This window comes from Fringilla coelebs (genome assembly GCF_963513975.1).
Source record: "Fringilla coelebs genome assembly, chromosome: 3".
Taxonomy (NCBI): Eukaryota; Metazoa; Chordata; class Aves; order Passeriformes; family Fringillidae; genus Fringilla; species Fringilla coelebs.
This window is the reverse complement of record NC_140030.1, coordinates 106426054-106442382: the sequence shown is the minus strand read 5'-3', so window position 1 is coordinate 106442382 and position 16329 is coordinate 106426054. Positions and strand designations below refer to the sequence as shown.

The window sequence follows — 16329 nt, the reverse complement described above, 5'->3', positions numbered from 1 at the left end:
GAACAACTGCATGAACACTCAGCTGAGAAGAAAGAAAAGCAGCTATAGGCATTAAAACATGAAGACTCTTGTGATGAGATCCTCATGTTTCCCAGAAATTACTGCAACTCATTTTGCACAGGCTGTAAGGATGAAGGGATGCTTGAACTGATGCCTGGAAAGGAAGGCAGCAGCCAGGGGATTTGTCCAGAAGTCCTAAGCATTTCTTAGTGGTCTTGGTACCACATGTTTTCAAGACATAGCAGGACACATTTACAAAATGCCAATATTAAAAGTCTTAAGCTAATAGAATTTTATGGAAACTAAAATTTCCTGTTGTTTTGATGCCCATGGAACAGAAGAGTAATTAATAAATATGAACCTATTATTGCTCCCAGTGGAATCAATGCAGGACTTCCATCAGATTGAACACAAAGAATCCTTTTTTGTTTGTTTTAACTAGTGGGAAGTCTTGTGTGTGCAGGATATACCCACATACTAGGTCAGCAACAAGTGTAGCCCCCATTTGCACCAGGAAAAGCTCTCTGAGTCACACACCCAGCCTCATGTGACTGTCTGACATTTGTCAGATGAAAGCAGTTTATGAGGTCTCAGGTTCATGACAGTCTCAAGACTGTTCTGACACGGGCCACAAGTGGCACTTAAATAATTCATTCCTCTGCTCAGAGCTGCATTTGTCTCTGTGAGCACACAGGGCTGTGCCAGCCCCAGTTTCAGCTGCTACAATGGATTTTCTAGCGGCAGACACAACTCAAACCTCCTGCACATGAACGAAATGAATTGATCTCCTCTGCTAGGAGGGTGCTGTGCTCCTTGGGCCAAGCTCTGCTTTAAGTCACAGCATGTGGAGCCACCCTGGATTTACTCTGGAGTGCAGACTGCAGGGCTCCTCCTGCCCCCAGGGATTGTTAGTGAGCAGCAGCTCTGCCTGGCTCCTTATTGTCTTTGTTAATAACACTTCTAATGATTTGTGTTTGCATCTATTTTTGTGTCTCTTAACATACTTGTAAGGTGCTCAAGGCTGCCTTGGAAAGAGCCCAGGCTCAGGAGAGGGGTGTATTTAAAAGAGATGAACCCCTGGTTGCTGTGGATATGTCACTGCTGTTCATTCAGCTTGCAGGAGTTTTTTTTTTTCTCCCTTTCCAAAGTCAGAGGCAGCCTGTGGTGTGCCCAGTCCTCAGAGCACTGTGACAGAAGAGCACCATCCCTTCCTTTTGCAGGATCTCCAATTCTCCCCTGAGCAACTTGTTCTCCACAAGAACATCCCCAATACTGGGGCAAGCAGGGAAAGAAGAAAAGAAAGAAGAAAAAGTCATTCTACAGGGTAAACTAAAACAATCTGATCCTAAGTTCCCTTTAGCCTGACAACACTTCCCTCGTTGTTTAGTGTACAACTCAAAATGTATTTGAGGTACAGCTTATTTAGGCTCTGTGGAAAACAAGGGGGAACACTCGGAAAACAAGGGGGAACACTCCCATCATAAAATCTCCTATGACAGCTCCTTGAAAATCAGCTAGTGCCCATAACCAATCCCTTCTCCTGCTCTCTGCTGGGATATTACTGCCTGTCTTCAGCTTTACAGGGCATCCTGCAGCACTTCTCCAGGGAGAGCTCTGGGGGAGGATGTGTTCCCAGCATCCTGGTGCTATGCTGGTGTGCCAGGGGAGTTCCATGGCCTGAAACACCACTTGGAATTCAGGTTGGATTTGTCTTTTTTTTTTTTTTCTTTAAAAACAATTTTTTGTCTCAACTGCAGAAAAATAATGTTATATATATAAATTCATAGCAGTTCTGCGAGCTGTTTTCATGCTGAGAAGCAAAATGAACATTTTAAAAGATCAGATCTGAGGAAATCTGAGTATTCTTAGCACGCACAAATATCACCGCTTTTTATAAGCCATAACCTCACTTTCATTAAAAAATAATAAAAAAAAAATTCAGCCCTGGGCCACATTTCCTTGCTTAGGTCCCAGCACACCTTTGCATGGATTCCTGCCTTCCCAGGCTCAGCTCTGCAGCACAGCCCTGTCTCCTGGGCCAGAGGAAGCCCTGAGATGCTCCAGCACACAGCTGCAGGGTGCTCAGCACGGGATGCTCTGCAGGGCTGTCTCCCAGCACTCCAGAGCCTCAGCAGAGTAATGCTGCCACCAGCTCCCTTGGTTAGAAAAGCTTGGGAATGTCACAACTTGTTACATCCTTAAAACCCTCGGGAGGCACTCATAACTTCTTCCTGAGGCGCCCCAGAGCTTCCAGCAGCGCGGAATTAACGCTGCAGCTCAGCCTGGGAGCGGTGGCATTTCAACAGCGGGTAGAGGAAGCCTCACACACTGCCAGCTAATCTTGGAGAAGGGAAAGAACTAGCTGCCATTTGTCACAGGCTTTGAGATATTCCAAGGAAATGTTCCATGAAATTTCTGACAAAACATTGTTTTAATTAATCCCCGTCTTTGGTTTTCTATTTGGGCTGCCCTCACAATGGCCTTTTGCTGGCTTTTACTGTAGGTGATGTGGGCTCACACCCACACACAATTCCCAGGACCCACAGAGAATTATGTCACTGCAAGTCATTGATTGTGTTCCAGCTTGGATTCTGCTTTGTACAGGCTCTAATTAATCCATATTCATGCCATAAGGATTTCTTATCTGACTGCAGTTTGATCAACCAGCAGAGAAATATAGAGTCCATATCACTGACATTGCATCCTTCCAAGAGAAAGTGCAGCCCTCCAATAGCTTTGTGGTTAAGCAATACAGAGTCTAGGCTGTTATGAGCTATTTAGATGGAAATAAATGTCACAATTTAAAAAAAAAAAAAAAAAAACAACAACCAAACAAAATAAAAATCCAAAGCAAAAAGCCCAAACCAACCAAAAAAAAACCCCAACAAAACCCAAGAAACCCTCCCCAAAAAGCCAGATTAGTTAATATATTTTCAGAAACATGTCTAAACTTTGTGCTTAATAAAAAAAGAAACAAAACAAAACAGAATATTTTTTGGGATGAAATCCACTCAGAAGACAAGCCAAAAGATAAGCAAAGAAAATAAAGATATAAGAAGATAAGCAAAGAAAACCTGTTGTTAAAGATGAGAGAATTGACATGGGCTATGTTTTTGTGGTTTCAAGCCCAGTTAGCAGAAAAATAAAATGATGTAACCTAGGAAGAGGATTCTGCATTTCCCTAATTTGGTTTATCCGACCCTTTCGCTGTGCTAATTTGTACTTTAATCAATTAAACTGTTGAAAAAGGCATTTGCCAGGTGGTATTCGAGTGGCATAAATAAAGCAGCGTAAGGTTTCTCTTGGAATCTAAATTCCTAGTAGGAATTTTTAGGGCAAAACCACAGCTTCAAAATACACAGTAAGACACAGGCTATCCTCTATCTCATGGAAAGACCCTGTGTATGTGTCACACTTACATTTTATATCAGGATTAATGACTTTAATATTCTCCCCATTTTCTCTGCTGAATCCCATCTACGGGGACAATTATTGTGGGTTGTTGTTTTGTTTTTTTTTTTACCTAGACAGGCTCACGTTTTGTTCCCATTTCACCCACTGAATTCTGTGCTGAACAATAATCACCAGCCCCACAAAGCCACGTTTCGTCTCTTGCCACCGAGGAGGGAAGCCGCACTTCCAAACCAAGCTGCGATTAGCTCTCCAGGGCCACAGTTTTCTTTGCCTTCTAATTCCCGTGGCTCCCCTCCCTCTTCCTCTTTACCACAGCAATTTTCAAACACCAAACGGGTGTGGGTTTACTTTACACCTTTTCTTACACCTTCTCTTGTTAAGGGCGCACAGGGTATGCTCTCGCAGCGCTCCTGCGCTCCCTCGGACGGAGTTCTTTCCCTCATCCCAGCGGGGGAACGGGACAGCGCCTCGCCCGCTCCTGGCTGCCCGGGCGGGACGGGGCGAGGGGCGCCCGGCTCGGAGTCGGGCTGGGGAAGCGCTCCGGGATGCAGGGGAGCGCTCCGGGCAGCGGCTGGCGAGGGGCTCGGGATAAAACGGGATGCAGGGGAGCGCTCCGGGCAGCGGCTGGCGAGGGGCTCGGGATAAAACGGGATGCAGGGGAGCGCTCCAGACAGCGGCTGCCGCGGGGCTCGGGATAAACTGGGATGCAGGGAAGGGCTCCGGGCAGCGGCTGGCGAGGGGCTCGGGATAAGGCGGGATGCAGGGGAGCGCTCCGGGCAGCGGCTGGCGAGGGGCTCGGGATAAAGCGGGATGCAGGGGAGCGCTCCGGGCAGCGGCTGGCGAGGGGCTCGGGATAAACCGGGATGCAAGGGAGCGCTCCGGGAAGCGGCGCGGCTGGCAAGGGGCTCGGGATAAACCGGGATGTAGGGAAGCGCTCCGGGCAGCGGCTGCCAAGGGGCTCGACATAAACCGGGATGCAGGGGAGCGCTCCGGGCAGCGGCTGGCGAGGGGCTCGGGATAAACCGGGATGCAGGGGAGCGCTCCGAGCAGCGGCTGGCGAGGGGCTCGGGAAAAGGCGGGATGCGGGCGGGATCCAGCGCCGCGAGGGGCGGGCGGAGGGCGGGGAGGGGTCGGCGGGGGGCGCGCAGGCGGGGCCGCGCTCGGCGGCGGGAGCGCGCTCGGGAGCGGGAGCTGCGATCCCGCCGGGGCACGGCCGCGCCGGCCATGGAGCCCTCGCCCAAAGACGGCGAGAGCGCGGCGGCCGCCGAGCCCAGCCGGGGCGGCACGGCCCCGTCCAGCGGCGTGGTGGTGCAGGTCCGGGAGAAGAAGGGCCCCCTGCGCGCCGCCATCCCCTACATGCCCTTCCCCGTGGCCGTCATCTGCCTCTTCCTCAACACCTTCGTGCCGGGGCTGGGTAAGGATGCTGCGGGAGGGAGGGAGCGGGCGAAGGCGGCCGCGGCTCGGGGTCCCTCTGCCCACCTGCGGCCGTAACTTTCCCTTTCCCCGACGGCACCGCGGGCAGGGATGGAGGGACGGAGGGAGGCAGGAGCCCCTGTGCCGAGTTTTGCGTCGGGGGTCGGGGCAGCGCCCTGCGGGTTCCCCAGGGATGCCGGCGAGCGGAGCGGGCGAGGGTCGCGTTTCCCTCGGGGGGATCGGGGCTGGGGCAGCCGCCTGACTGCGCTCGGCCGGGCACGGGCGGTCCCCGGCCCCGGGACAGATCAGACACATCCCCCGCGCCCTCCGAGCGGTGCAGGAGGGATTCAGCTGTTCGGGATCTCGCGAACTGGGATTGCAGTCAGAGGACTAAAGCTCACGGTAACCACATCGCTCGCTAGAGACAGCTTTCAGAGCCCACCGTGCCGGGTTTTCTAAGGAGAGCCCGGGAAAATGTTAGAACTATTGTCCAGAGAAACTGGAGAGTCACGGTTTCTCAGCGTAAAGTCTCTAGTGCGCTCAGGTCCCTAAGATGCGGCTGCATCCTTTCAGTATTTTCATTTCCTCCACTCCAATTAGAAATTGCTTACTGCAAGAGGAGTTAGAGTTTGAACACTTCAAAAGCCCCTGGAATACGAGGCTAAATACAAACATTTGAGCTGAAAGCAAAATAGTCACATTAATAAAAAAAAGCCAAAACCAAACAAAATAATCCATGACTCATTAACCCGTACCTCGAGTGTCTCATAGTCCATTTCTGGCTGTTGTTTCTGCTACTGTAGCCACCACAGAAGCCTTCCTTGTGATATGGGAGTATCCTCCACCTAGCCCTTTTAAAGAGCTACTGCCTGCCTTTAATTGCTTCATGTGCTTCAGGTGGCTCTGAAACTTAAAGTTCTGATTAAAATACTACCCACGTGTGGGTGGGATAGCGTGTGCCACATGTAGGAGCCATTGCTACTCCAGTGTGCTTGCTCTGAAACCTGTGGATGTGTTCCAGAGGAAAACTTGCACCTTTTGCAATACCTCTGAGTTTCCCTGTGGAAGGACTTGTGGAAGGTGTGTGTGCGCTTCCAGATGCAATCTGCTGCACTCAGGTGTGTTGTTTGCACAGCCCTTGTGTGCAGCCATCTGAAGAAGCTCGAGTGATGAATCAAAGACAGTCTCTGGAGTTGAGTTCTCTCATAGGTCTTTGGGGAGAGAAGTTCAAAACCAGAGTTTTCAAAGTTGTTTTCTGCTAGCATTGAAGACACCACGTCTTCACTGTGGACATACAGAAAAAAAAAAAGCCTGACTTACCACCCCTCTTTCCTTATCCAAATTATCTGACGCTTCACAAAGCACACTAGAAAATCCTCAGCGTTCTCCCTTCATCCCAGAAGGACAAATCCCCATGAGACATCCTTATGTTGAAATTGGCTTGAAGTGTGGTTCTCTGCTGGAGTTCTCCTCTGGGTGCTGTGGGGGGTAGCCAGTGCTGTGCCTTCCCTGTGCAGAAGGTGCCCAGGAAGGAAGGACAGCAGATATCCCTCCCTGCCTGAAGGTGAGTGCTCAGGGCTCACAGTCCGTCTGGTGTAAAGTTGAGTCTGGACTATGCAGCTGTGTTGGCTGTGTAGCCACTAGCAGGCTGGACCAGCACAAAATGGTTTTTAATTTTATTTTTAATTCTATTTTGGTTTTTTTTTTAAAAAAAAAAACAACTCCTTTTTGGTGGAGGATTTTAAAAATTTGTTTGCCCTCTGATGCAGTGATTTCGGCAGTACGGTCTGGCCGGCTGTGCCGCTGTTTCTCCTGGTAGCCTGTTGCAGAAGTAGCAAACCAAACAAGCTACAGATGAAAAGGAATCCTTCCCTGTGGCATCCCTGGTGAAATGCAGTGTTTTGGAGATGGAGATGCATCCCAAGCTCAGTATGCAAAGCGTGGCATTTGGTTTGTACATAAATGAACGGTTCTGTTAATGAAGCTGCTAATACCACGTGCATTTGGAGAGAAAACTTAGTCTGAGATGACACACCTGACTAGAATACAGCTATTTACAATCTCAGCCATATCCTGTCATGTATCACATAGCCCACACAGGAGGGGAAACAGGAGGATCACGAATCTACTGGCAGGAATGTTCAAGGTAAAAAGAGATTTTCTGACATTGCTGTGCTTCAGCCATCTCAATGAGCTGAGCAATGCTTGTGAAATAGATAAGATTTGGTGTGAAGTATTCACATCAAGGATGGGAGCCTGTTCCCTGCAAAGTAAATGGCAACGTTCCCATCAGTTCTTGTAGCCCAGATTTATAACATGTTAAAGTGATGTTTCACAGGCTCACTGTGTATTTCTGCCTGCTTAGCTGGAGAGGGTGACCGTGTTTAGGTGTTAATGGAAGTCCTCTATTTCTCAGTCCCTAAATTCATCTCTCATCTGATTGCTACTCTGCAGTGCAATTGCAAAGAAGGGTCAGAGACCACCAGACAAGGAAATGGGCAACAATGATTAAATCAAGATTTCCACTAGCTTGGAGACTGGTGCATTTGAGGTTTTCATTAGTGCCCCGTGCCTCAGAGCAGTGATATCCAAATAGAAATTGTACTCTGATGCAGGCTTCCAAATCCTTGGGCAGTCTCTCACCATCTTAAAGCCTCTTCTTTTTTTAGTTTAATTATCTTTGTTATAGAAGTCACCTTTGAGGGTGACATCTGAAAATTTTAAATATCTGGTTTATTTTTCCTTTGTGCTATTTATGTTTTGCAGTAGTACTCTATTTGGACAGTAGAAGTAACACTTTCTCTTTGTTTACAGTCAGTTTATTATCTTCACTTGGTTAATTTTCAGAGTTTTATGTAATAACCCAGAACTGCAGGTTTTAAGGTGCATTGTAAACTGGGTTTGAACTACTCATTCCACACATGCTGCAAAAGATGCCGTTCACAGGAATTTTTTCATACAAAGGGGATATGTTGACTTTTCTCTTGCCAAAACTTAAAATTCAGACCATATACAATGTAAAAAAATCTTGATTAGCCCGTCTACTTGTAATCCATTTTGCTGAAGAACCTTGAAATCACACATTCCTTCCAGTCACTGTGATGGACCACTTGGGATTGTTCTGGATCAATTTCCTATTGTATTTGCTGGGAATGCCCTGATGAAGGCAGGAATGGTGGATCTGACTCCATGCTCTCAGAAGACTAACTTATTACTTTATGATACTATATTATATTAAAGAATACTATACTGTGCTAAAGAATACAGAAAGGATACTCAATGCTAAAGAGATAATAATGAAAACTCGTGACTCTTTCCAGAGTCCCCACACAGCTCGGCCCATTTGGCCAAAGAGTCAAAACAACTCACACCAGAATGCAGTGGAACAATCACCTGTGGGTGAACAATCTCCAAACACATTCCACATGAGCACAACACAGGAGAAGCAAATGAGACAAGAATTGTTTTCCTTTTCTCTGAGGCTTCTCAGCTTCCCAGGAGGAAAATCCTGGGCGAAGGGATTTTTCAGAGAATGTGAATGCCACAGGAAATGTTCTGGACCCAGTGCAGTCTTTCTCATCTGTGCCTAACAGGGCTCTAGGGCTGAGCTGCAATGAAGGTGTCCCAAGCTCAGGCTCATGAAAAGGGTGGGTAGGAAGAATTGGGAGGAGTCAGCAGGTGCCGTGGCAAAAGCCATCGTACCTTGGCTACCGGCGCTGCAGCCCTGCCACAGCACTGCCATTTCTGCTCTGGCTTGGGTTTCTGGAGCAGGCTCGGAGGCACCAGGGCCGAAGCATGCAGTGCTGAGCTCTGGAGGATGGGAGATGCAGCTGTCAGCAGAGCTGGAGGGTGCCCAATGCTGCCATTCCCACGGGGCCGGGCGCCGTGCCCCTGCAGCCGTACGCGCCATCCCGCGGATGGCAAACGGGAGGAGGGCTGGCCGTGCCCTTCAGCTGGCAGACTGTGTTCTCCTGGAGCTGAGTGTGCCAGTCAGTGTGGGAGGAGATCTGGCTCCTTGTCATCATTCCCAGAGCTGATCCATGGGAATCTTGCCCTCCTTCCTCTCTGCTCTTCCTTCTCTCGACATCACGTGTGTGGGAGGGGGTAACGAAGGGGGGGAACTTGAGGGAAATGTGAGAAGTGAGGGAAACGATCTGAAAGTCTGAGGTATTCTCCAAGATTAATCCCTCCTGTCAGGAAGGGGGTGGACTTTTGGATCCCAGCCCGTGTGATACGTGAATACTATTTTTGTGCAGGGAGTAATTGAAATACGCAGCATGAAATGATGTTGGTGCAGGAGAGGAGAGCAGCCACCCATGTGCCATGAAGTAGCCCTTGGAAGAGCTCAGGAGTGCCAGCCTCACACAGCAGCTACAGAAAGAAGGGGGGATTCCGAGCCCACTCAGCTTTTTGCTGCCAGGGTTGCACAGTGCAGCTCTCCTGTCCCCCCCTGGGTATGTCAGCTCCGTATCACGAGTCTTCTGCCATCTGTCTATCCACTCCTGACAGAGTTCAAGCACTGCACCTTCAGCTGTGGGAACGTGGCTTTGCCACTGGATTCATGGAAGCCAAGCATCTTCTCATCAGAAACCAAGGCTCTCCTGAGCAGAATGAGCTCTCCAAAGAGCTGAACAGAAGTACAGAGCACAACACTCGAGAAAGGTGATGGAATAAGATCTGCATAAAATTACCATTACTCATTTTATTTTTGTGGCTGGAATGGTAAATAGATGTTTGCCTCAAGCAAACATCCATTGCCTTCATTATTGAAAAAAAAAATTCAAGGAAAACCCACATTTTTTTATCTGTAGTAGAGCAAACAATGCAATAAAGAAATTTTGGGCTTTCAGACATATAAGATCTCAAACTCCCTTTGGTATTTATGATCCTTTAAATTTTTTTTTCTTTTAAACATACAAACCAAAGAATCTGTGTGATTTACAAGCTCATTTGTGGAAAACAAAGGTTTTCTTGAGTGTTTGTGTGAATTTGTGTTTGAGAACTTTACTGCTGCAGTTTTTTAGCTAACATTGCCTTTCAGCCTGAGATGCTGGTAGAGTGCAAAAATAAGCTGTTTGTTCATGGGAGCATAATTAAACAAAGCAAATCTATTGCCAGTAGACTTCACTCTGGCAGGTTTTGTATTTTGCACTGGAAAGGTCAAGAAGTTCTTCGTGGTGATTTGTGCTTGTGCAAGGTGGGAAATGAGACCTGCAATAAAATGTGTGCACCCAGGTTTTACTGCTCCATTACTGGAGCCAGTGATGTCAGCTGTAGATTATCCTCACAGTGAGGTCAAACTGGCCACAAGAACAGCTGAATCTGAGGTTTCTGCACCTGCAGGTCTTTGCTCTTTTCAGTATGTAGAAGGCCATTAAATTCTTTTTTTATTTTATTTTCTTTTGTTTTTACAACATAAGTTTAAGTGAGAAATACAATTGTATCATATAACTTACCTGGCAGATGGTATTGATCAGTCATTCCACAATCTTACCACCATTGAGTAGTCTGGAATATTTTTGTTCCATTAAGTGTCTGGACCACTTAGAATGACAGTCAATCCTGGAAAAGTCAGAGAGGTTCACAGGTAATTAGTGATCTGAAGAAATGCCAAAGTGTTTCAACTTTAGCTGCTTGATTGAGACAGCTCCACCTAGTGTAACTGATCAGAAAAAAAGGGAAAAAAAAGGTATTTTACCTGCTGAGGGACCTGATGTGGCCCCTCAGTTTAATCCAGTGTTGAACAGCACACTTGGCTGTATTTTAGGCAGAAAGCTGCTTTCTGCTTGCTGAATAACTTATATATTATATATACTTATATATACTTTAACATACTTGCCTGAATACTTTATATATTCCTCTCCCTCCCCTTCCTGTGTGAAACACTGGCTTCCTTCCTTGAATTTGTCTGCCCAGCCATGATGGTCACATGTGTGTGTGCTGTCATACTCATCCTCCTCCTGTGCCCTCCTTTACCAATGCTTTATGGGCACCCATGGCAAACATGTTCATCACCACAGCCTCAAGTCACACTCTGAATATTTAGAATTGTTTCTATCCTTTGGTTAGTTTTTGCTCTTCCCTTGCTACAGTTGGTAGAAGTAGCTGTTGAGCTGCACTTGCATTTAAAATGACTTTTTGGTTCATTTTGCTGTCAAGCTGTGCACTAACCCGGTGCTGCAGCCTTGGAATTGCTTGGTCCGTGCCAGACCAGCTAAAATGCAAACAAGTTTCTCTGCCTCCCTCATGCCTTCTGTTTCCCACCAAAATAGAAGACAAAAGAAATGGCCAGGGACATTTTTGTTCAGTGGTTTTGGTTGAAGCAGCTCCGTGGAGAGATTAATTTCTTAATGAACACATAAGGAAGAAGACAGGGTTTGCTCAGCATCTTGTAATCTTGTTTGTCATTTAATGCAGTTTGGACAGATGTACTTGAAGATTAAGAGTGAAGGTGGGGGCAGACAGCAGAGAAGAACTGTAAAATGGCCAAGTAAAGCAGCTGAATTTTAAGGTGGATTCAAGGCTGTTCCACACGAAGGGTGTGACCTGGAGAGAAACAGAGAATCCAGTCCAGAAGGAGAAAAGTACATGTGCAGAGATTCAGTGAGAAGGCAAAAGAGCTGAAACTTCTTGCAGCAAGGGAGAAAATGAGTGAAAAGATTTGAAGATTAAAGTACCTTGGATGAGGAGAGTGCTTTTGACAGGTGAATTTTTCCTAGTCTGGATAGCAGGACGGAAGGGAATTTTCTCCTGCTCTGAAACAGTGAGTGTTGGAGAGATTCACAGAGCCCCATAAAGCACCACTGCCATTTCATCTCTCCACCATGAAAAGAACTTGGAGAGCTTCTGAACTGTTGAGGATCACAAAGAGAGGAGCAGGAAGCAGAACCCAGGTTCCTCAGGCTCTTTCTTTCCTGTGAAACTGTGTGCAGGAGCCTGAACACAAAGAAACCTGTGCAGTGTCTGGCACAAAGGTGAATTTTAGAACCTGTGCCCAGTTTTGTAGGGAAACAAGAGATTGGATGGTAAAAGGGATTCTAAGATTGTGCTAAGGTTTGGAATAAGATCAAGTCAGTCTGAGATGTGACATCCTTTCTCCTGCCTTAGGACTTGTCTTCATGGCAGAGCTTTAAAGTGACACAGGGGCAGCCCCACAGTGGATGAGCACAAACTTGGTTGTGGCACTGTGCAAAGATGCTGGTCAGAGACAAAACAGAGCAGATTCTTTCATTTGGAAGGGATCTACAATTGCCACCTTGTCCAGCTCAGGGCTAATATTAACATTAACATCAATATTAATAGTAATACTAATATTAATATTAATATTAATATTAATATTATTAAGGCCATTGTCCAAATGGCTTTTAAACACTGATAGGCTCAGGGCCCAGCCTCACACAAAAAAGAAAAGTTCATGTCATTGATCTTGCTTTAGAAACTGCAGGAAGGTGAAACCTGAGTTTTCCTGGTTCTGCTGAAGATAAGGAGTTTTTTCATTAAGGGTGGAAGTTAATCCCTGTTCCCCCTCCCCAGCGGGAGCATTTATGTTATCTAGTGAAGCACAATGTGAAAATACTGTAAGAACTTGAGGAAAAAAAAAAAATCTCATGCCATTCTATCTAGTTATATTGCATAATATCTGATATTATAAACTTAGGTTTCATTCTGTGTAGAGTCATGGAAAAAATAAATGGAACTCAAATATTTGGTTTAAAAAACTCATTTCCACAGTTTGTTCTCTCTCCACCTCACCACTTAGAAGCTGCTCTCAACCCTCTTTTCTTCAGCAATGCAGACCTTGTAATAAAGGCAGTTCAAACTCAGTGTTTCCATTCCAAAGGAGTTACAGACCAAACAATTTCTCTCTAACTACTTGACAGCTCCTCAAAAGGCCCAGCAATGCAACCCTGACTCACACAATATTTGGTGTTTCCTTAGAACCTTATCCCCTGAGGCTCTTGATTAGATGAGAATCTTTGCTTTCAGGAAAAGAAAAAAATGTAACTCTTATGGCTGTGGAGCAGGATTTGAAGATAATGATCCTGTCTCACAAGAAAAAAAAAAAAAGGAGATTGTGGGAAGAAAGAATGAATTGCCTTTTTTTTTTTTTCAATTCTCAGTTTTGGAGAATCTGAGTCATGATTTTTCAGCACTGGAAAATGGCAATATTATATTGAGCTTTTAAATTTTAAAAGAGGCTACATTACTCACTAATTTACAGTTCTGCCATATTAGACAAAACCATGGACATCCATGTCTTTGAGCACAGCATCAGGAAATATAAATCCTTCCATATAAATTAGGTAGCTGATGAAAACTGATGGGCAATACACTAACTTAAATTAAAAATCCCAGTATAAACATGCCCAAAGGATATTCCTGGAGTGGATCATGGTCAAATCTTGTTAGAGGAAATGGTGAATACAATCAATAGAGGAACTCTTGGAAACATAATCACATTCTCTGCAGGGATTCATCCTGTACTACATTTCCAACTTCAGAAATAATGCTTATAATATATGTATAATGCTTATACAAGGAATTGTGCAGGGGACCAAGGGCATCTTGGGGAATGTGAATTTAAATGTGACAGGTCATTATCCAGCCTCTCACCAGGTTGTGGTTTGTCTGGGCTGAACTCTCAGCTGGCCACAAGCATTGGAGAATATCCACACAAAACTTAAAAATGCTTTGAGATTGTGGATAATCATTTTGTTTTAGTTAAAACACAAACGAGTTTGTAAAGAATGCAAAAGGGCTAAGTGGTCAAATTAATCTCATGATTGTGTTGGGGAAAAAAATTCAATTGGACCAAATAAGAATGCTGCTTTAAAAAAGTGTTTGTACATTTTTACTAAGTGTTAGTGCTAATAAGCCTTTGAAGAGCTGAGATTTATTGTAGACTAAAAAATAGATTATAATGAGCCACAAGTTCACCATGTTAAAAAGTTCAGTAATTTCACGAAGTATGAATCATGATTTTTTGGTGAAAATATTTTACCTGAAATAAGCTAAATGATCACATTAGCATGACACTGTCCATCAAAATTGGTTTTGCTGGTTTAAGTTTAAAATATGTATTTATTTGCATGCATATCTATTACATATGCCACTGTGGTGCAATGAGATCATGGCATTAAAGGAAAGTCTCCTGCAGGCAGAAATCCATTTGTTGTATCTGTTTAGGAACATTCATGAAAGAATGGATTTTAGACTTCATAAATTGATTTTGTTAATCTGCTATTTTTAAAATACTTGCAAGACCTCTTCTGTTGCCATGACAATTTGATTTCCATAAACATGATATTTTGGATATGACTGTCCAACAGTGTGTTTGCTGTGCTGTGTGGGGAAAAGAGATGGCAACTTGGCACCACAGAAATTACAATGCAGAGAGGCCCACAGAGTCAGACCTCTGACTGAGAGTGGTCAGGACAAGTTCATTACAGTAAGAAAACATAGCAAAAATATCAAATATATATTTATCAAGTTAAAATATCAAGGCTCAAGTTATATGTATTTATGTTCCCTGTAAATTAGATTTTTTTTTCCTCATATCTTCTTGTGAACACTGTTTTGGAGTGAGGAAACTTCAAGTTTCCACTGAAAATTGGTTCTAAGAATGTGAAGACTAAATTCTGGCTAAAAGTATAGCTGGACCTTTTTGGAGCTACACACACAAAGGAGCTGTAAGGACACACAGCTCTCATTGCCCTGCAACACACTCTGGAATTTCTGTCTAAGTGGAAGGGGTTCACAAAGGATTTAGGATGGTGAGGAAGGAATGAATGGGCATCATTTGAGACATTTGTGAGGTGTAGCCAGGGATCAGCATGATTTCCCCTTACTCTCCTGCTGTCTTTTTGAAATTATTGCAACAAATCAGACCTCTTTCAAAACTCATTTGCAGCAGATGAGTTACTCAGTAATCCACTGAAGGACTCTGAACGTATTTTCCAGTGCAGTTAGCCAATTTGATGAGTGTGGATTCTCTGGATTGGGCCATTAAATTACCTCTCTTGATCTGTTTAATTGTCAAAGCATTGCCAAATCTTCCTGTCTGTAGTGCAAATCTGATAATGCTTTTTCTGCTGCATGTCTTTCTCTGCTTTGGCTCTGCATCCAACAAACTGATCAATGCCAGGGAAGGTTTAGCAAGTTTTTTACAGAACAAGAACTAAACTTTTTTAAAAACAATATTTTAGACTCAGCATCATGGGATTTTTATTTTTTTCCTCCTACTGAAATTTCATTGTGGCTGCAGAGAGCTGGTGGGATGGTTTCTTGTCTTGTGTAAAAGAGCAAAAAGAGCACAGGGACTACAATTATTGTCAGCTGAAAGTGTAAAAACCATCTCTTGTTTTTTGTTTTACAAGTCAGAATGTAATCTTATACACTGACTTGCATCTGAGTACTGATTTCACTCAGTCCCCCACACATCCCACAGAAACAATGTGGAAGTGGAGTGTCCTGGAGCTGACTCCCTGAGGTGATCTGACTTGGTTCCTGTTTTCTTGGTCAGAAAGAAAATGTGGGGAGCAGATTTGAGTGCCTGGAGAGCCGACCCCTTCCACGGCAGAGCATCCCTGCATCTTTGCACCCCCACTGCAGAGCTGTGGACAGCTGCACACACACAGGGCAGAGCTTGAACCAAGCCAAGGGTGTGGAGAGCAGCATGGGGGCACTCTGGGCTCAGCCAGTCCGTGGCACCAGCCCATCCTGACCCAAATTAATGACCAGCCCATCCCGACCCAAAAAACGCAGTGGCGCCAAGGAGCGAGCGCTCACTGCCGCCAGAGCTAAGCCTCAGCATTTCCACTCTGGATGGTAAATCCAAGGCAGTGCAGGCAAAAGTAGGACCTGTCTCCTTGTGCTGTGTGCAGCTGACACTCAGAAGAAGCCTGTGGTGGAGCTGGGAATGGATTTTAGAGCAAGCATATCTTCCTGGGAACCACTCGTGCTCAGCAATTCCACAGGGAGCCCTTCTTCTCCTGAGGCTGTGGGGATTAAATGGCAATAGTCCACCCTCAGCTGTACTGACACAAAGAATAACAGATTCCTGTTCTGTGTATGAACTAAAACATGGTATTTTTGCTACAATACATGTGTGTCTGTGTTCTGGTCTCATATCAGTGCTTTCAATCCCCCAGATGTTCTTTCAGTGCTCATTTCTTCATTTGGGGCCAAGGCAGAACTGCACAGAGAGGGTGTCCCCTCCCCAGGTGCCCCATCACATGAACCCATGCAGAACAGGTACAAAATGTTCCCACTGCAAGCTCAACTCCTTTGTCAGAAATGAGAACCCACAACTTACAGAGCAACGTGGTGTTGAGCCTTGGAACAGTTTTGTCTCACCCCTGCTCACCTCTTTGGCTCTAGAGCTGGCCCATTGAGGCTGTTCCTGTGAATAAATATTATTTACTGTAAAGAAGCATTGCAGAGCTGAGCTCTTTGCCCTTTCAGCCAGGGAAGACTCTTCCCAAGTTGCAGTACCAAGCTGGA

General features: G+C 45.4%; 1 protein-coding gene across 1 annotated transcript in view; it reads left to right on the top strand.

Moving 5' to 3' along the window:
- Positions 1-4638: 4638 nt before the first annotated feature.
- Positions 4639-16329, top strand: part of STUM (stum, mechanosensory transduction mediator homolog) — a gene marked incomplete at its 5' end in the record, with an annotated part of 42737 nt that continues 31046 nt past the window's right edge. Inside the window, one exon of the mRNA XM_084201624.1 lies at positions 4639-4828. Within this exon, the coding sequence (XP_084057750.1) occupies positions 4639-4828 (190 nt within the window). The remainder of the gene's footprint in view (positions 4829-16329) is intronic.